The 20,456-nt window shown below is 24.1% G+C and overlaps 2 protein-coding genes across 2 annotated transcripts; both read right to left on the bottom strand.

The window, feature by feature from the left end:
• Positions 1–1,109: 1,109 nt before the first annotated feature.
• LOC114931060 (aminopeptidase N-like) lies at positions 1,110–7,533 on the bottom strand. The gene is made up of 12 exons (XM_029302980.2): positions 7,439–7,533; positions 6,969–7,074; positions 5,870–6,298; positions 5,294–5,477; positions 4,782–4,935; positions 4,535–4,616; positions 3,907–4,301; positions 3,058–3,356; positions 2,449–2,642; positions 2,030–2,359; positions 1,861–1,930; positions 1,110–1,608 (listed from the first exon to the last, which is right to left on the bottom strand). The coding sequence occupies exons 2-12, from the start codon at positions 7,043–7,045 to the stop codon at positions 1,495–1,497; spliced, it is 2,328 nt and encodes a 775-aa protein (XP_029158813.2). The 5' UTR covers positions 7,046–7,074; positions 7,439–7,533; the 3' UTR covers positions 1,110–1,494.
• A 3,163-nt stretch (positions 7,534–10,696) lies between these two features.
• LOC114931081 (glutamyl aminopeptidase-like) lies at positions 10,697–19,806 on the bottom strand. The gene is made up of 12 exons (XM_085480824.1): positions 19,642–19,806; positions 17,929–18,497; positions 16,753–17,187; positions 15,739–15,919; positions 15,250–15,400; positions 14,898–14,979; positions 14,274–14,668; positions 13,472–13,770; positions 12,516–12,706; positions 12,097–12,426; positions 11,925–11,997; positions 10,697–11,137 (listed from the first exon to the last, which is right to left on the bottom strand). Exons 2-12 carry the CDS (start codon positions 18,477–18,479, stop codon positions 11,018–11,020), a joined length of 2,808 nt encoding a protein of 935 aa, XP_085336950.1. The 5' UTR covers positions 18,480–18,497; positions 19,642–19,806; the 3' UTR covers positions 10,697–11,017.
• Between the last annotated feature and the right edge of the window lie 650 nt (positions 19,807–20,456).

Here is a 20,456-nt window from a genome sequence, read left to right as displayed (position 1 = left end):
TCACCAATTTATCTCATTATTTCTTCTATAATACATATTAGCTAGACATTATATAAAGACAATATATGAGTTTAATATCTTGCAAAGAAATATCTCTTTAAGTTGATAATCTCTGTATATAAAAAATTTAAACATTTCGCATTTCAAGAATACGCATTACGGATGACATTAGAAATAATAAATAAAACTTCGCTTTTTTAGGTTTTTTAAATTATTTAATACATTGATATTTTGTTTTATAGTCCATTTAAATAAATACGTTTGAACTTTAGTTAAACCAGAAATAAGATTTTACTAAAATAATAATAATAAGTCTAGAACTTATATTATAAAGATTATAAATATTTTTTCGAAAATGTTTTAACTTTTTCTTATTTGATTGCAAGTATTGTATACAAAACTGTATACAAAATTGTATATAAATTACGTATAAACGTTTATTTATATCAGTGTACAGTGTATATATGTTGTAAATATTTTTGCTTAAATTTATTGCTGAAGCCAAAAATGTGTAAACAATAAATTAAAAATGATATTACTGCATATTTTTGCAATATATGTAATTTCGAATTCTTCTGAAAGACACTGTGAGGTTGATGCAAGAAATAGAAAAGATAGAAGTTCCAGAGGTAAATTGTTATTTTCTCTATTTTTGTATTCTCTTTTTATAAAAAATTTATTTAATTTAAAAATAATTTTCAACAATGTGGCAAATTTAATCTTTGATATGGCAAATAAATAACAAATAAAGATTTAACAAGTAAAGAACATATCATAGATGCATACATATAAATATGCTCACTCTAACTAAAATAGAAGAAGGTATATTATCACATTTAAAATATAATATATATATTTTAATAGTATTGTTTATTTAGTATAAATAATTGTATTGTTAAATAATATCTACAGATATTAAAATAATAGCATTAATACTTGATATAGCTGTACAAAAAGGTTTATAAAAATAAGATTTATAAAAATTATTGCTACTTAAATGTCATTCAAATATAAAAATAAAATTAAATAATTTTATTACAAGCTTTATTTGTCTAATATATTAATGATCAACAAATATTAACTTAAAAATAAATATATAAATCTGTTTTTAAGAATTTTAATATTACAAATTATACAATATTACAAATGTTATTAATGTATTAAGAATATTGAAACAAATATTTGACGTTAGCTTTTCAAATTTAAAATTAATATTAACAATTTTATATTAGTCATAATAATTATTAAAAAAGTTAATAATATATGTTAATATAATATAATATGGAAAAGTAACAATTAAAAATATATTTAATATTAAAGTAATTAATCTTTAATAATAATGATAAAAATATTAAATATAATTTAAAAACATATAATGAAAAGTAATGTATCCAATCAAGACTAAAATAATGATATGAATACTTATTCATAATATGTACAATTGTGGCAGTTGTTATTCTTTATTGTCTTGTATTAGTTAGTCATTCTGTTCTATCATAAACGTTTCAGATCATTGTATAGAGTTTTAATTTGATCCCAACGCATTATTATTTTCTGTTGAACTTTCGGATATAGTTCTTTCAGGTTGTTAAACACAAAGTTTTTTATCTAAAAAAATTATATTGGTATTATACACGTTAAAATAACTAGTATTTTATGATACCGCTCAAGCGTAATCTTTTAATAAGCTGCAAGTATTATAATCTTTCGTATATTACATAATATAAATGTATGTATATATATATATATATATATATATATATATATATATAGATTATTAAAATAAGTTTATATCAAAATTTGATTGTATATAAGAGATTGATATCTAAATATATGTTTTATACTTGGATTTATATTTACCTGTCGAAGTTGTATATTTATATAGACGTTATTAATAATATTAATTAATGCTGCAACTGTACTTATCTCTCTACACAAATAAAACAAATTGTAGTAAAGACTCAACTTATATAATAACATATAAACTGTCATGATTACGAAGAACATATATTTATAAAAAATATTTTACCTAGGTTTAAGCTTCTCAAAATTAGATAATATATAGTAAAGCACTTTATAATTCTGTGCATGCTTTGTAATAAGTAAAGAAAACACTTTAATATGGTCTCTAACTTGTAAACTTGAAAAGGTAGGTCTTTCAGTAAGATTTGGATCGTCTCCCTTTCTTAGCATCAATTTGATTGCCGCTTCATTTGTAGTGCAACACAAAAATTCTAAAATTCTACTAGATTCCTTTGCATCAGATGATTCGAGCCATAAATGTAATACATTTGACCACATACCGTAGTCGTGACCCATACCGTGACAGAATGTCCATGTTTTCCACCACGGCAAAATCCTACATACAAAAAAAAATTATATAATTTAAAAAATAATGCGCAACGCATTGAAAAAAATTATTTTAATGAAACTGTTACAAAAAATTACCTGTTCCTAGAAGGAGACTTAATATGCCTTGTCAAATCATTATTGGCTCTCTTTTTACACTCCTTGTAATCAAAAACACACGCCCATTTTGCAATTTCTTGCTTCAAACACTTAGTAAGATCATCATTTTTGCTATATTCTTTAAAATTTATGTTCTTTGTAGTTATTACAAGGAATAAATTCTGTATATCGTTCTAAAAAGAAGTTAAACAAATGAATTTTATTATGATAAAAACAGAACAATGAAAACATGAGAGAGCAATTGTCCATTATAATATTTTATTAAGAATAATTGACAATAAAAAAATTAATGAAAAAATTGAATTACATAATAATTAAAATTTTTTCTCGCAATAATGCAAATCGTAATAATGCAACGGAAAAATACAGTTACTCTTTTTTTAATGGAATCATTCAGTTAAAATTGCATAAACTAAATTTTATAAATAATATGTATGCATAAAAAATGAAAGAAAATATTGAAGACATTAAAGAAATGAATGTTTTGTGTAATATTTGAAAAGAGTCGATTAAAGCTGATTTTGTGTGCGTTAATGCAATGACCCTATAAATAATATTTCTTATTGAAAAAAATGTATTGTAATTTACCTTTATTTTGTTGGCTTTGTAAAATTTAAGTGGCAGAATTCTTGATATATATTCAAAAGCTTTGAACATGGGATACCATGTTATGTATTCTACTTCTGCCTTTAGAAATTTTGACATTTTCCAGAATATTTCGGAATTGAGTTGGCCTGCTATCATGGAGTGGAACGCATCATCGATTAAGTTTGCCTTACTTAAGACAGGCAATTTTATTCGTTTATGAGGATTTCTTAAATCTTTAGGAACCAAAAAATGTATAATCCTATGCCATATTGGAATATCATAGTTGACACGAAAATATCCTGTCGTGTAAAAGAAATTTTACAAATAGTATAATTATAATTATAAAGTTTATATTAGATTTTGAGTTTATCATGTTTTGTCGAATATCTATATCTTTTTCTTTTTTATATTTAAAGAGCTATATCATAAGAACTGTATTTAAAAGTTAGTAAATTACCCAGATAGCCACAGTAATTATTATGACATCAAAATGATGTCATAATAATTACTGTGGCTATCTGGGTATATAAAATAAATTAGTTGGAAATTATTAAATATAACTTCGTATAAAATATTATTTTATATTAATAATTGTGCATATACAATTGTAAGAAGTTATTTAATTTTAAACTCAATAATAGTAACACAGACTCGCGTAACGTTAATATACAAATGTTATGTCATTTTATTGAATTTTATTATATTCTTGCAAAAGGTGTGTTATATGTTGCAACCTTAGTTTTTATAAATAGTAATACAAGTATAAAATGTAGGCTAGATATATAACAAAATTTCGATTATATATACAAAGATAAATATATAAGGATATATTTATTTAGTAATATTCACCTCTAACCGATAAGTTGAGTAATTCTTTGATAATATCTTTTTCGTTATCTTGTATTGGAAATTTGATTATTATCGGTTTACTGGAAAGTTGCTGAAATGTAGTGCCATTATCAATCGTAGATGAACCCCATGATTTCTCAGTAGTACGAATGCTTACAGGTATCCACCAATCAGTCTCCAGATGCAATTCATTTAAATTTTCTAACGATATTATGATCTTTGTGGTATCCTGATGATCTCGTTTAATTTTTAGTACAGGATACTGCGATTGAGTTGTCCAAGAATGCATTATTCGTGCTACATTTATATATTTGTAGAATGAATGATTCCGATGTTTATTGTAAACACTTTGCATAGCTGACCAGAAATTGTCGAGACTTACAGTTTTATATTTACTAATTAAAAAAAAAACACACATTTTAAATGAACATTGCGATACAAATTTTTATCAGATAAAATTATTACTTATTTAAACACATAATGAATACACATAGTGCATGAAGTAATATATAATTTATGAATATATTCTTTTTAAATAAGTTTTATATAATTTCAAATATTTTTTTTTAATTTTATAAAAAGAATCAAGATATAATTGTTGAGTTAAAACGTTGCAATTATTACTTACTAGTTTCGAAAGTATTTTTTAATACCATGTCGAGTAATATAATTGGAAAGTATGTTTCGCATCATGTTTAATATTGTAAAAGCTGCAAGGATCCATAATTTTTAATATAATTAGAAGTCTTAAAATATATTTATTTTAAAATTTTTAATTAAATTTATAAATATTACTTCTCTGTGATCTTTTATAACAATTTTGTTTAGAAAAATTTCGATCAACAACAAATTTAAATTTAAATACTTAGTCTTACCTTTCGCATAATAGGGATATGAGAAAATTGAATTAGTTTCAGAGGTGTCGATAATTTTCGATGTTAGAGGCTTCAAAAGACCGCAATCCAAATGAAGAGATTCGTATCGATTTTGAAATGTAAACAAATCCATTATTTGCAACTTGGGGAGAATCTGTATTTGGAAAATTGAAAACAAAAAAAATCTTTAAATATTTAATCTAATTAATGTCTATTAATTATAATAAATATTTAATCATAAAATGCCAATAGGTCCTGTATTTAGCATCTTATTATTGTCGAAAATATTTTTGCTATTTTCAAATATTAAGTACAGAAATATATTCAAGTTTTTTCAAACTTATTCCAAATAATAGATATTATTCTAAATTTAACATATATCTCCAATTTTCTGATCGATCTAATAAGAATTTATTGAAATTGAATAGAATCTCAAATTCTTTATATATCTTATTTTTAGTAGACGAAGAGAATTTACAAGAAATATATAAAAGGATATACTATGAAACAACCTTATTGATAATTTGAATTCCAAGCATCATAGGAATACCATCGTTCAACCAAAGAGAAGACCACGAGGACGGGCTGACCAGATTATAAAGCATTTGTTGCATTATTTTGTATGCCAATAAATGCGCTACCTCTATTTTACGCATTACAGGATCTTTTTCTTCTTCATAGATAATATCGGATAATCTACAAAATCGATTCTTATTATTATATACGTATGCGTAATTTAAATGTATCACAATTTATTTATAATGCAACTATACATCAATTCCAAAAAATCAATCAAAAATTATACGTGCGGCAAAAATTTATTGTTAGATAAGCACGTTCTTGTTTTTAATAAGATTAAAAAATAAATTACCATGTTACTATTTTATTTCATATTATATATTATTTTATTTCATATTATATATTTTATTTCATATTATATATTACTATTTTATTTCAAATTATATATTATTTTTTAAAGTAAAATCTTTGCTTTTTGTTCGATATTCCCGTATAATTTTTTTTATTGATTTAAGTTATATATTTTAAATAAGTATATACATATATATATATATATATGTACTAGTTACCTATAAAAATTAAGCCCCCAGTTCACTACAACCTTGTCTGGGAAGTTTGGAATTGCAACATGCTGATTTTTTTTAACATCTGTTAATATATACCAGATAAATTGCACATTATACGCAATTTCATAAGAAATATATTGTGCAAATCTTAAATAAAATGGCGACAATATTTCTTCTTGGGGATGTTTATAAATCGGATTGAACACCATAAATGCCACGAGATGAGTAGAGATTATTGGAGTAACTTTGAAGATGCTCCACATTCTTTTATCATTAATTATTTTTGTCTCATTCACTGGCATATTCGATAAAACCATGTGTTTTGAACGATGTTGTATTGCAATCTGAAAGGTAGCTGTTAATTCCGGTTCATCCCAACATGGAAATATTTGTCGAGCACCAATTTTATGAAAACGTGTAGCGGCCATCCACCTATAACATTACAAAAAATGATTTTAATAATGATAATTTTCTAAACGTTGTTGACACAAAAATTTAGAGACTGCAAAATCTACAGCATCCCATTTACAAATTTAAATTTATGAATAAGCTTTTATTGAACAATTTTCAATATATTTAGTTTACATGTTTATATTATATGGATTACGTTAAATCTAAGCGTATTTTTATCACATAATGTATATGCAGTAAGCTGTAATATACATATTATATAATATCAGTTATAAAATATGAAACATAAAATAAGCTCAATAGAGTTAAAATTTGCTGTTATTAGAATTGTTATTTAATTATATATGTATATAATATTGTACATATTTGAAAATAACTTGTTAAAATATGTTTAATTAATATTTTGTAATAAATATAGGCAATAAATTTTTATACGTTAAAATATTTATATATTGTTGTAATATAAATATATTTAATTTATTATACGTCCAAAATTTTTTATAATATTAACGAAATATGTATTTCAATATTTTTTCATTGTAAGATGTTCTTTGCAGTATACGTGTACAGTTTCCGACTTGACAATATATTATTCAAAATATTTTATAATTAGAACTAGTATGGGAAATTATTTTTACAACATTATATAATAATGTAGTTTTTAACAACAATACTGTTAATATTTACTTACTTTTTTTCTGTATTGTCTATGTACGTTGTTTGGAAGAAGCTTTCCATCTCGTCATCTACATTACAGTCGAACTCCATTTTCAGAGTATAATGTCCTTGTGATAGTTCTTTAGCAAAATATAGAACGGAAATATGAGACAAAGGATTGTATGATATATCCACTAGTTTAGTCCTTACATACTCGTTGCGTGAATAATGTCGTTGAAAAAATATGTATTTATAAATTTTTATATAAGGTTTTTGTGCATGAAAATTTATAGTTTTTGTCGGATGAATGATCCTGAAATCGATACTGATTATCCCGGAGATAGAAATTATTTTGTAATCTTTCACATTTGTTAGAGATAGGTTGATAAAATAGTGATCCGGTATTATATTATTTGATAAACGATAATTAATGATGTTAGAGACATTGCGTTCTGGTATTTTGTCATCCAGTATATGATGTTTGTTAATGTCGGAATCCTTTACCGAAAAGTTGTTCACTGTATGAAGACTTGATGCGTCGCAAAATATTAGCCTGCTGATTAATAATAGTATTAGGAATGCCATCCCAATTTTTTTCAGGATCTGTAAAAATGTTATATTTTTTTTAAAGAAAAATGTTATGGAATTCAACGTTTACAGTTTTCTCATTGACATTGTATACGAAACAGGGAACGGACACGGAAAATTATTATTGCTATTATTATAAGATACATAATTTTTTTTAAAACAAACGTAGATTTAAAGATTTTAGTAATTAATTATTAATACGTAATATATGTGTGTAAATTTATTTTTTTATCCAGATTAAACTGGTTCATACATTTCCGCTGATTATGTAGCTCATTTTTCACTAATACAGTTAATGTTATGTAATAAAATAACACATTATTGGTACAGATATACAATCAATATAAAATTGATGTTTAAGATCTTAAATTATTTTGCATTTAGTAATTAATTAGGGATACGAAAATATATAACATATAAGAATAGTCATTCCGATCTCTACTGATTACATTTGCAATTATATATGATTTTGTAAATAGATCTAAATATGTTTATAAATATAAAAGCTTTATTTATGTCTGTTTGTTATATTTCCTTTTTTTGTAATACGTTCTAATCGAACAAAGTTCGAAAAGTTACCAAACCACGTTTGAATAGCATGAAACTGAATTTATTTTATTTCTTATTGAACTGTCTCTTTTTATTTAATTGTCATATATTTTAAAATAAATTGAATTATAACGAATGTTACGTTTATATTTGTTACAGCATCTATATCTTTTTTAAAAATTATTATTTATTGTTCATGCATTGTGCTTCTGCTCAAAATAATCAAAAAGTGATGTAATTTTTAATAATATATAAATTTATTATAGAGTATTCCTGTTATAGAAAGAAAATTGATTTACTAAATTTACACACACATATTATATAATTATGTATATGCATATGTATAAATTTTTACAATCCAATATATAAATTAAATTAAATAGTTTTATAACGAAATTATTATACTATTATTATGTAAAATCTAGATTTTTTCTGTATTGTTGTATTATGTATAATTATGTATAAGAGGTTTGGGTACGCTCCTCTAAAAAGCGCCTTCAATCACTGAAGGGGTGAATAAAGTATCTATTTATCTATGTATAATTATGCATGTATTTTCTGTTTTCTAAAATATTGATTTTTTAAAAGAAGACATTACACAGATGTAGGACAGGGATGCAAATACAGACATTTGGATTATTTATTAATCAATCTGCTGAGGATAGTTTAAAGAACGGTTCGAAATATTCAATATACATATTTACAGATGTATTTTAGAAACAAATTTGATACACCTAATTTCTCCGCTTGATTCTTATTACCCCTTTTTTGTTCTTGAATTTGTGTTTATATGTCAGGGCTTTTTCAATTTATTATTAAAAAGATTTGTTATGTTTCTGGACTTACCTTATATATTAATATTGATTAAGGTGTTTCTATGTAACAATTAGTTGCAGTCGCATTAACTTATAATATTATCATGAATTTCTAATACGAAGAGATTATCTATACGCTAGAGTAATCTCATCGCTCGGACAGATCACTGAAAACTGACAAAACTGTTCAATATCTGATGTCAATTGTGTCAATATCTGATAAGCTAGCAATGTCAAGTATGTAAATTCTAAGACCTCTGAGTGTTTTGTTGATCTGAAATCATAATTAAATATTGATACATAAACAAAGGTAAAAATACATGTATATACGTATACTTACATTTAACATTATTTTTCTTTTAATTTGTTTTCCTCAAAAAAGACACACATTTACAAAAAAATGTATTCCATATATTTGTACTTGTTATTTCTTTCTTTTTACTATATAAAAAATATTTCTTAACGATCTACAGCATACAAGTCATCAAGTGTAACTTGTATAAAATAACATGCTAGAAATCAACAAATTAATTTTTATATATATATTGTTTGCTTCTCAAATTGTTAAAACCACTAAACGAATAGCTTTATTGATCAATTTATATTAACTCACTATACTTTATTAATTAAATTGTAGATTTAATTTTTAATTTTATTATTGACTATTACTGTGTTATAAATGTCATATAAAAATGTCATATAACAATTATCATTTACGAATTTAAACATATGTTACTATTTATATGAACATAAATAATATACTTATGTGTTCCATCTAAAATAGGAAAATAGAAATTATTCAAAAACAGAAAGAAAATTAACTTTCTAAAATATTTATCACCAATTTTTCTCATTATTTCTTCTATAATACATATTATCTAGACATTATATAAAGACAATATATGAGTTTATTGTCTTGCATAAAAATATATTTCTTTAAGTTGATGATCTCTATATATAAGAGATTTTAAATTATAAATTACGTATAAACGTTTATATATAACAAAATTATAAATTATAAATTACGTATAAACGTTTATTTATAACAAAATTATAAATTATAAATTACGTATAAACGTTTATTTATAACAGTGTACAGTGTTATAAATATTTTTGCTTAAATTTATTGCTAGAGCCAAACGTATGTAAACAGTAAATCAAAAATGATACTACTGCATATTTTTGCAATATGTAATTTCGAACTTCTGAAAGACACAGTGAAATTGATACAATTCCAGAGATAAATTGTTATTTTTTTTATTTTTGTATTCTCTTTTTAATAAAAATTTAAAAATAATTTGCAACAAATGTGGCAAATTTAATCTCTGATATGGCAAATAAATAATAAATAAAGATTTAGCAAGTAAAGAACATATCATAGATATATAGATATACATATATATATATATATATAAATATGTACATTCTACTAGAATAGAAGAAGGTATATTATCTCATTTAAAATATAATATATATTTTAAAAGTATTGTTTATTTAGTATAAATAGTTGTCTTGTTAAATAATATTTACAAATATTAAAATAATAGCATTAATACTTGATATATCTGTACAAAAAGGTTTACAAAAATAAACTATTGCTACTTAAATGTTATTCAAATATAAAGATAAAATTAAACAGTTATATTACAAGTTTTATTTGTGTAATACATTAATGATAAACAAATATTACCATAGAAATAAATATATAAATAATTTTTTTTAAGAATTTTAATATTACTACAAAATTGTACGAATTTATAAAAATGTTATTAATATATTAAAAATATTAAAATTAACATTTTATGTTTGCTTTCAAATTTAAAATTAATATTAACAATTTTATATTAGTCATAATTATTATTAAAATCGTTAATAATAAATGTTAATATAATAATATAGAAAAGTTAAAGACACAATTAAAAATATATTTAATATTAAAATGATTAAGCTTCAATAATAATGATAAAAATATGAAATATAATTTAAAAACACATAATGAGAAATAATGTATAAAACTAATTGTAAGACCAAACAAATGATATAAATACTTATCCATATCATATACAGTTGTTGCAGTTGTTATCGTTTATTGTCTTGTATTAGTTGATCATTCAGATTTTATTCTGTTCTATCATAAAAAATCCAGATCATCGAGTAGTCTTTTAATTTGTTCCGAACGTATTCCCATTTTTTGTGTAATTTTGTAATATAGTTCATTTGTATATAGGTTTTTAAACACAAATTGATCTATCTAAAAAAATTATATTGGCATTATGCACATTAAAATAAGTAGTATTTTATGATACTGCTCGAGCGTAATCTTTTAATAAATCACAAGTATTATAGTCTTTCGTATATTACATAATTTTTTTTATATGATTTGAAGAAAAAAAGATGTGTATATATATATATATATATATATATATATATACATACATATGTTTATAAATATATGTATATGTATACATATATGTATACATATACAGAGTGTCCCATAATTCGCGAATCACCTTTCATGGACAGATAGAGCGTGTTAAACTGAATAGAAAAATCCTGTATCATTTTGCGATATTCGCAATAATTATTGAGTTATTAACTAAAATATCTAAACGAATGAGCGAGTAGAAAGCGGTAGGCCGGAATCGGTGTGCATGTCGGATGACTTATTTGTTATATGCCGCTTAGTATCAAAAGTATCATCTTACTTTTCGGCGCCACTACATTGGTCGCCGCTCGCTGCATGACACTGACTCTCGATCAAATAAATTTCTACCTGCTTATTCGTTTAGATATTTTAATAAATAAATACTCAATAATTATTTTAATAATAACTCAATAATTATTGCGAATATCGCAAAATGATACATGAATTTTCTATTCAGTTTAACACGCTCTATCTGCCCAAGAAAGGTGATTCGCGAATTATGGGACACCCTGTATATTTATATAGATCATTAAAATAAGTTTATATAAAAACTTGATTGTATATAAGAGATTCATATATAAATATATGTTTTAGTTGGATTTATAATATTTACCTGATAATCGAGTCCCATAACTGAATAAACGTGATTAATAATAATAATTAATGCTGCAGCTATACTTATCTCTCTACACAAATAAAACAAATTGTAGTAAAGACTCAACTTATATAATAACATATAAACTGTCATGATTACGAAGAACATATATTTATAAAGAATATTTTACCTAGGTTTAAGCTTCTCAAAATTAGATAATATATAGTCAAGCACTTTATAATTCTGTGCATGCTTTGTAATAAGTAAAGAAAACATTTTAATATGGTCTCTAACTTGTAAACTTGAAAAAATATTTCTTTCAGAAAGATTTTGATCGTCTCCCTTTCTTAGCATCAATTTGATTGCCGCTTCATTTTTAGTGCAACACAAGAATTCTAAAATTCTACTAGATTCTTTTGCATCAGATGATTCGAGCCATAAATGTAATACATTTGACCACATACTGTAGTTGTTACCTATACCGTGACAGAATGTCCATGTTTTCCACCACGGCAAAATCCTAACATACAAAAAAAATTATATAATTTAAAAAATAATGCGCAACGCATTGAAAAAAATTATTTTAATGAAAGTATTATGAAAAATTACCTGTTTGTAGAAGGCGAATCGAAATGCATTGTCAACTCTTTATTGGCTTCATTTATACATGTATCGTAATCGAAAACACATGCCCATCTTGCAATCTCTTGCTTCAAACACTTAGTAAGATCATCATCGATTCTATATTCTTTAAAATCTATGTTTATCGTTATTACGGAGAATAAATTCTGTACATTTTCCTAAAAAGAAGTTCAACATATGGATTTTATTTATCTTTGTAGGAACAGAACAAAGAAAATATAATTTAGTGTAACTGTTTACTATAATATTTATTTAAGAATAATTAACAGTAAAAAAAATAGATTGAAAAATTGAGTAACGTAATAATTGAGATTTCTTTTCGTAACAATGCAAATCGTAATAATAATGCAACGGAAAAATACAGTTACTTTTTTTTTAATGGAATTATTCAGTTAAAATTGCGTAAATTAAATTTTATAAATAATGTATTTATAAAAATAATGGAATAAAATGTTGAAGAAATGAATGTTTTGTTAAATGTTTAAAAATAGTCGATTAAAGCTGATTTTGTGTGCGTTAATGCAATCATCTTATAAATAATATTTCTTATTAAAATTTTTTTTATAATTTATCTTGTGTGTGTGTGTGTGTGATTCTTTGGATTTCTTCTTTTGAAAAAATATTATACTCTATATAAAGTAATTAATGTTCACTTTATAAAACTAAAGAGAGAGTTACATTCTACACACACACACACACACACATGTATATAAATATTCCCATATTCTTTTTGGCTTAAGAATTAATATTATATTTAACCTAATTTTTGTGAAAAAAGATAAGAATTTATCCATTACATAGCTTTTATATTTACTTCCTAATTATCTAATAATTCTCGATTAAAACTGATATTATAAATGCAACAAACTCGTAAATTATACCTAATACACACTTTTTATTAAAAATTATGTATTGTAATTTACCTTTATTTCGTCGACTCTGTTTGAATAAAGTGGCATGACTCTCGATATATATTCAAAAACTTTGAACATGGGATACCATGCTATGTATTCCACTTCTGCCTTTAGAATGTTTAACACATTCCAGAATATTTTGCGATCGAGTTGGCCTGCTTGCATGAAGTGGAACGCATCATCGATTAAGTTTGCTTTAATTAAGGCAGGCAATTCTATTTGTTTATGACTATTTTTTAAATCTTGAGGAACCAAAAGATGTATAATCCTATTCCAAATTAGATTATCATAGTTGACACGAAAATATCCTGTCGTGTAAAAGAAATTTTGCAGATATATATATATATAGAATATAATTATAATTATAACGTTTATATTAGATTTTGAGTTTATCATGAAATTTGGTCGAATATCTGTAACTTTTTCTTTTTTGTATTTAAAGACCTATATTATAAGAACTGTTTTTAAAAATTGGCAAATTGTATAAAAGAAGTTAATTGTAAATTATTAAATATAAATTCATATAAAATATTATTTTATATTAACAATTGTGCATATACAATTATAATAAGTTATCTAATTTTAAACTCAATAATAGTAATACATAGACTAGCGTAACAATAATATACATATGTTATGACATTTTATTGAATTTTATTATATTCATGCAAAGATGTGTTATATGTTGCAACCTGAGTTTTTATAAAAAGTAATACATGTATATAATATAAGCTAGATATATAACAAAATTTCGATTATATGTATATACAAAGATAAATACATAAGGATATATTTATTTTGTAATATTTACCTTTAAACGATAAGTTGAGTAATTCTTTGATAATATCTTTTTCGTTATATTCTACTGGATATTTGATCATCATCGGTTTACTGGAAAGTCGCCGAAATGTACTGCTATTATAGATCGTAAATGAACCCCATAATTCGTTAGTAGTATGAATGATTACAGGTATCCACCAATCAGTCTCCAGTTGTGGCTCATTAAAATTTTCTAACGATATTATTATCTTTTTGGGATCCCTATAATTTAGTTGTTTAATTTTTAGTACACAATACTGCAATTGAGTTGTCCAAGGATTCATTATTCGTGATAAGTTTATGTATTCGTCTGAATCATTACGATATTTATTGTAAGCAGTTTCCATAGCTGACCAGAAATTGTCGAGACTTGCAGTTTTATATTTACTAAATTTAAAAATGCAACATTTTAAATAAACTTTGTTGTACAAATTTTTATCAGATAAAATTATTACTTATTTAAATACATAATAAATACACATAGTGCATGAAGTAATATATAACTTCTAAATGTATATTTTTTAAATAAATTTTATACAGTTTTAAATATTTTTTTATAATTTTATAAAAAGTATCGAGATATAATTGTTAAACTAACGTTGCAATTATTACTTACTAGTTTTGAAAGTATATTTCAATACCATATTGAATAACATAATTGGAAAACATGTTTCGCATGATGTTCAATATTGTAAAAGCTGGAAGGATCCATATCATTTAATATAATTAGAGAAGTTTTTAAAATATATTTATTTTAAAGCTCTTATAAATAAGTGAACATAACTGATTTTGCAGAGAAAAATTAATTGAAGTAATTATACATATCTATTTATATTTTTACAACAGAATTGTATATTAATTAATTGGAATTAAATTTGCTAATATTACTTTTTGGTGTGTCTTTTTAACATTTTTGTTCAGAAAAATTACGATCAACAATAAATTTATATTTAAATACTTAGCCTTACCTTTTGCATAATAGGGATATGAAAAAATGGAATTAATTTCAGAGGTGTTGGATTTCGATGTTAGAGGCTTCAAAAGACCGCAGTCCAAATGAAGAGATTCATATCGATATTGAATTGTAAACAAATCCATTATTGAAGATTTTTGCAAAATCTATATAAGAAGTTAAAAATGAAAAAGAACTTGTGATTTTCTAATATTAAATGAATAAATATTTAATTATAATATACATGCTCGTATTTAGTATCTCATTATTGTCGAAAATATCTTTGCTATGTTTATGTATTAAGTACAGAAATTTATTAAAATTTTTTGAAGCTTATTTCAAATAATAGAAATTATTCTAAATTCAATAATATATATCTCCAATTTTCTAAACAAACTAAGAATTTATTGAAATTGAATAGAATCTCAAATGTTTTACACATCTTATTTTCAGTAAACGAAGAGAATTTATAAGAAATATATAAAATAATATATTTGAAGATAACCTTATCGAGGATTTGAATTCCAAGCATCATAGGTATACCTTCGTTCAACCAAAGAGAAGACGAGGACGGGCTAACTAGATTAGAAAGAAATTGTTGCAATATTTTGTGTGCCAATAAACGCGCTACCTCTATTTTGCGCATCACAGGATCTTTCTCTTCTTCATAGATAATATCGGATAATCTACAATATCATTTCTTATTATTATTTAAGTATGCCTAATTTAAATGTATCACAATTTATTTATCTATATATCATTTCAAAAAAATCAATCAAAAATTATACGTGCGCTAAAAATTTATTGATAGACAAGCACATTCTTGTTTTTAATAAAGTTAAAGGATAAATTACTATGTTATTATTTTGTTTCATATATTATATATTATTTTTTAAAGTAAAATCTTTGCATTCCATTCGATATTCCCGCATAATTTTTTTATTGATTTAAGTTACATATTTAAATAAGTATATACCCAGCTAACCATTTGCTTGGAAATTGTTAACAATCGGGAAACAAAATACGACCAAATATGGCTGCAAATCCAGGGCCTACTGTGTCCTCGAGTGCGCTCCAATTGCAATCAAAAGTTGAAAGTATATTCTAACATCAAGTTGGGTGCAACGCCAGAGCAGATCTGTCACTAACAGTGCGACGACAGATTGGCAATAGACTGGGAACAGATTTGTCAATCGTAAATTAAGGACAGATTTGCGCCAAATGTTCAGCAAATCGAAGAAAAATCCTAGATCTGAAGGATCTGCTGCATTTTTGGCATCAATCTGTTGTCAATACTTTCGACAGATCTGCTTGCTACTCATTGCCACTTTGTCAATATAGTCTGCTAACAGATGTTGGGAAATATTTACTGAATTTATGCTCACAGTGTTTGTAATGACAAAATATGTTTCTTATCTGCGGCCATTTTACATAACAAAAGTTGTTGCTTACATTTGCCTCCGCAGAAATAGTTAGCTGGGTATATATATATATATATATATATATATGTATTAGTTACCTATAAAAATTAGTCCCCCAGTTTACCATAGCATTGTCTGGGAAATTAGGAATTGCAACTTGCTGCATTTCTTTAACATCTGTTGGTATATGCCACATCAATTTCACATTATATATGATTTCATAAGAAATATATTGTGCAAATATTAAATAAAATGGTGACAATATTTTGGGATAATATTTGACATTTGTGAGGATCAGATCGAACACCATAAACGCCACGAGATGAGTAGAGATTCTTGGAGTAACTTTGAACGTGGTGCACACTGTATTAAATGAAATTATATCTGTCTTATCCACCGGCATATTCGATAAAACCATGTGTTGTAAACGATGTTTTATTACAATGCGAAAGGTAGCTTTTAATTCTGGTCCATTCCAACATGGAAATATTTGTCGAGCACCAATTTTATGAAAACGTGTAGCGGCCATCCATCTATAACATTACAAAAAATTATTTTAATAATGATAATTTTCTAAACGTTGTTGTTACAAAAATTTAGACTGCAAAATCTACAGCATCCGATTTGCAAATTTAGATTTATGTATAAGCATTTATAGAACAATTTTCAAAATATTTAGTTTCCATGTTTATTTTATGTGAATTAAATTAAAGCTACACGTATATTTATCACATATGATATTTGCAGTAAACTGTATAATATATATATATATATATATATATATATATATATATATATTATACAATATGCTTATATAATATCAGTTATAAAATATATAAAACACAAAATAGGCTCAAAATAGTTATAATTTGCTAATATTAAAATTTTTATTGAATTATATATGTACATAATATTATACATATTTAACAATAACTTGTTAAAATATGTTTAATTTTTATTTTGTAATAAAAACATGCAAGAAATTTTTATACGGTAAAATATATGCATATATATATATATATATATATATATATATATACATATGTTGTAATATAAATATATTATATTATACGTACAAAATTTTTATAGTATTAACGAAATATGTTTTACAATATTTTTGTTGTAAAATGTTCTTTGCAGTATCTGTCTAGAGTTTCCGACATGACAATATATTATTCAAAATATTTTATAATTAGAACTAATATTGAAAATTGTTTTTATAACATTATATAATAATGTAGTTTTTAACAACAATACTGTTAATATTTACTTACTTTTTTTCTGTTTTCTTTATGTACGTTGTTTGGAACAAACTTTCCATCTCGTCATCTACATTACAGTCGAACTCCATTTTCAGAGTATAATGTCCTTGTGATAGTTCTTCAGCAAAATATAGAACGAAAATATGAGACAAAGGATTGTATGACTTTTCCACTAGATCAGTCGTCACATACTCGTTGCGTGAATTATGTCGTTGAAGAAATATGTATTTACGAATTTTTATATAAGGTTTTTGTGCATGAAAATTTATAGTTTTTGTCGGATGAATGATCCTGAAATCGATACTGATTATCCCGGAGATAGAAATTATTTTGTAATCTTTCACATTTGTTAGAGATAAGTTGATAAAATAGTGATCCGGTATTATATCATTTGATAAACGATAATTAGTGATGTTAGAGACATTGCGTTCTGGTATTTTGTCATCCAGTATATGATGTTTGTTAATGTTGGAATCTTTTACCAAAAAGTTGTTTGCTGTATGAAGACTTGATGCGTCGCAAAATATTAGCCTGCTGATTAATAATAGTATTAGGAATGCCATCCCAATTTTTTTCAAGATCTGTAAAAATATTATACTTTTTTCTTAAAAGAAAAATGTTATGTTTCTCATTGATATTTTATACGAAACAGGAAACGGACACGGAAAATTATTATTACTATTATTTATAAGATACATAATTAAAAAAAAAACGTAGATTTAAAGATTTTCGTAATTAAATATTAAGAGGTAATATGTGTGTAAATTAATTTTTTTATCCAGATTGAACTGAGTTACACATTTCTGCTGATTATGTGGCTCATTTTTCACTAATAAATAGTTATGTAATATAATAACACATTATTTGTATAGATAAACAATTGAAATAAAATTGATATTTAAGATCTTAAATTATTTTGCATTTAGTAATTAAAATTAGGCATACAAAAATATATAACATACAAGAATGCATGGTCATTCCGAACTCTACTGATTACATTTGCAATTATATATGATTTCGTAAATAGATCTAAATATGTTTATAAATATAAAAGCTTTATTTATGTCTTTTTGTTATATTTTCTTTTTTTGTAATACGTTTTAATCAAACAAAGTTCGAAAAGCTACCAAATCACGTTTGAATAGCATGAAAATGAATTTATTTTATTTCTTGTCATATATTTTAAAATAAATTGAATTATAACGAATGTTACGTTTATATTTGTTACAGCATCTATATCTTTTTTAAAAATTATTATTTATTGTTCATGCATTGTGCTTCCGCTCAAAATAATCAAAAAAAGTGATGTAATTTTTAATAATATATAAATCTATTATAAAGTATTCCTGTTATAGAAAAAAATATGATTTACTAAATTTACACACACATATTATATAAATATGTATATACATATGTATAAATTTTTACAATGTCCAATTTATAAATTGAACGGATTTTTTAAAAGAATACATTACACAGATGTAGAACAGGGACGCGAATTTAGACATATGGATTATTTATTAATCGAGCTGCTGAGTATGATTCAAAGAACGGCTCAAATCATTCAATATACATATTTACAGATATATTTTAGAAACAAATTTGTTGCACCTAATTACTCCGCTTGATTCTTATTAATCTTTTTTTGTTCTTTAATTTGTGTTTATATGTCAGAGCTTTTTTAATTTATTATTAAAGAGAAATTTGTTTTGTTTCTGGACTTACCTTATATATTAATATTGATTATGTTGTTTCTATGTAACAATTAATTGCAGTCGTATTAACTTAGTGTTATGACGAATTTCTAATAAGAAGATATTATCTATATCCTAGAATGATTTTATCGCTCGGACAGATCACTAACAATAAGAACTGACATGGTTGTCGATATCTGATAATCTGATAGGCCAATGTCGTATATATGTAAATTCTAAAGCCGTTGACGTTGTTTTGTTGAAAAATATATCAATATTTATGAAATATAAATAAACTTACGTATTTCTAAATTTAACATCCATTTTTTTAAAATTTGTTTTTTTTCAAAAGAGAGACACACACGTGTTTACAAAATATTTCTGTACCTTGGATGATTTCTAGACAAAAGATTTAAACTTTTGCTTTTCAAGAACATGCATTTAGATAATTTTAGAAAGATAAATAAAACTTTTCTTTTTAGAATCTCATTCTTTCGTATTTTGTTTTAAAAAGCTCATGTACACAATTAAAATTCAACTAAAACTATGGTCCTTTTTTTTTTACCAAAATTGAAATAATAATCTAGAATTTACATTTATAGCATAAAGATTATACTTTTCCGACAATGTTTTTACTCTTTCTTATTTTATTGCAAGATTTATTGAACCAGCTTATCAATCAATTTGTATTAACTCGGGTATACTTTTATTGAATCATTATAGAATTTAATTTGTATTTTTATTGCCGATTATTGTGCTCGATATCAATTTTTATTTAAATTTTTATTTGTGACTTTAGGTGTATATATGTTAGTAAGTTGGACAAAAATTGTGGACTTTTATTTG

Source organism: Nylanderia fulva, unplaced genomic scaffold (genome assembly GCF_048542155.1).
Source record: "Nylanderia fulva isolate GAGA-0341 unplaced genomic scaffold, ASM4854215v1 Scaffold1, whole genome shotgun sequence".
In the NCBI taxonomy this organism is placed as follows: Eukaryota; Metazoa; Arthropoda; class Insecta; order Hymenoptera; family Formicidae; genus Nylanderia; species Nylanderia fulva.
Note: the sequence above shows the minus strand (reverse complement) of the source record. Positions and strands in the feature narration are given on the sequence as shown.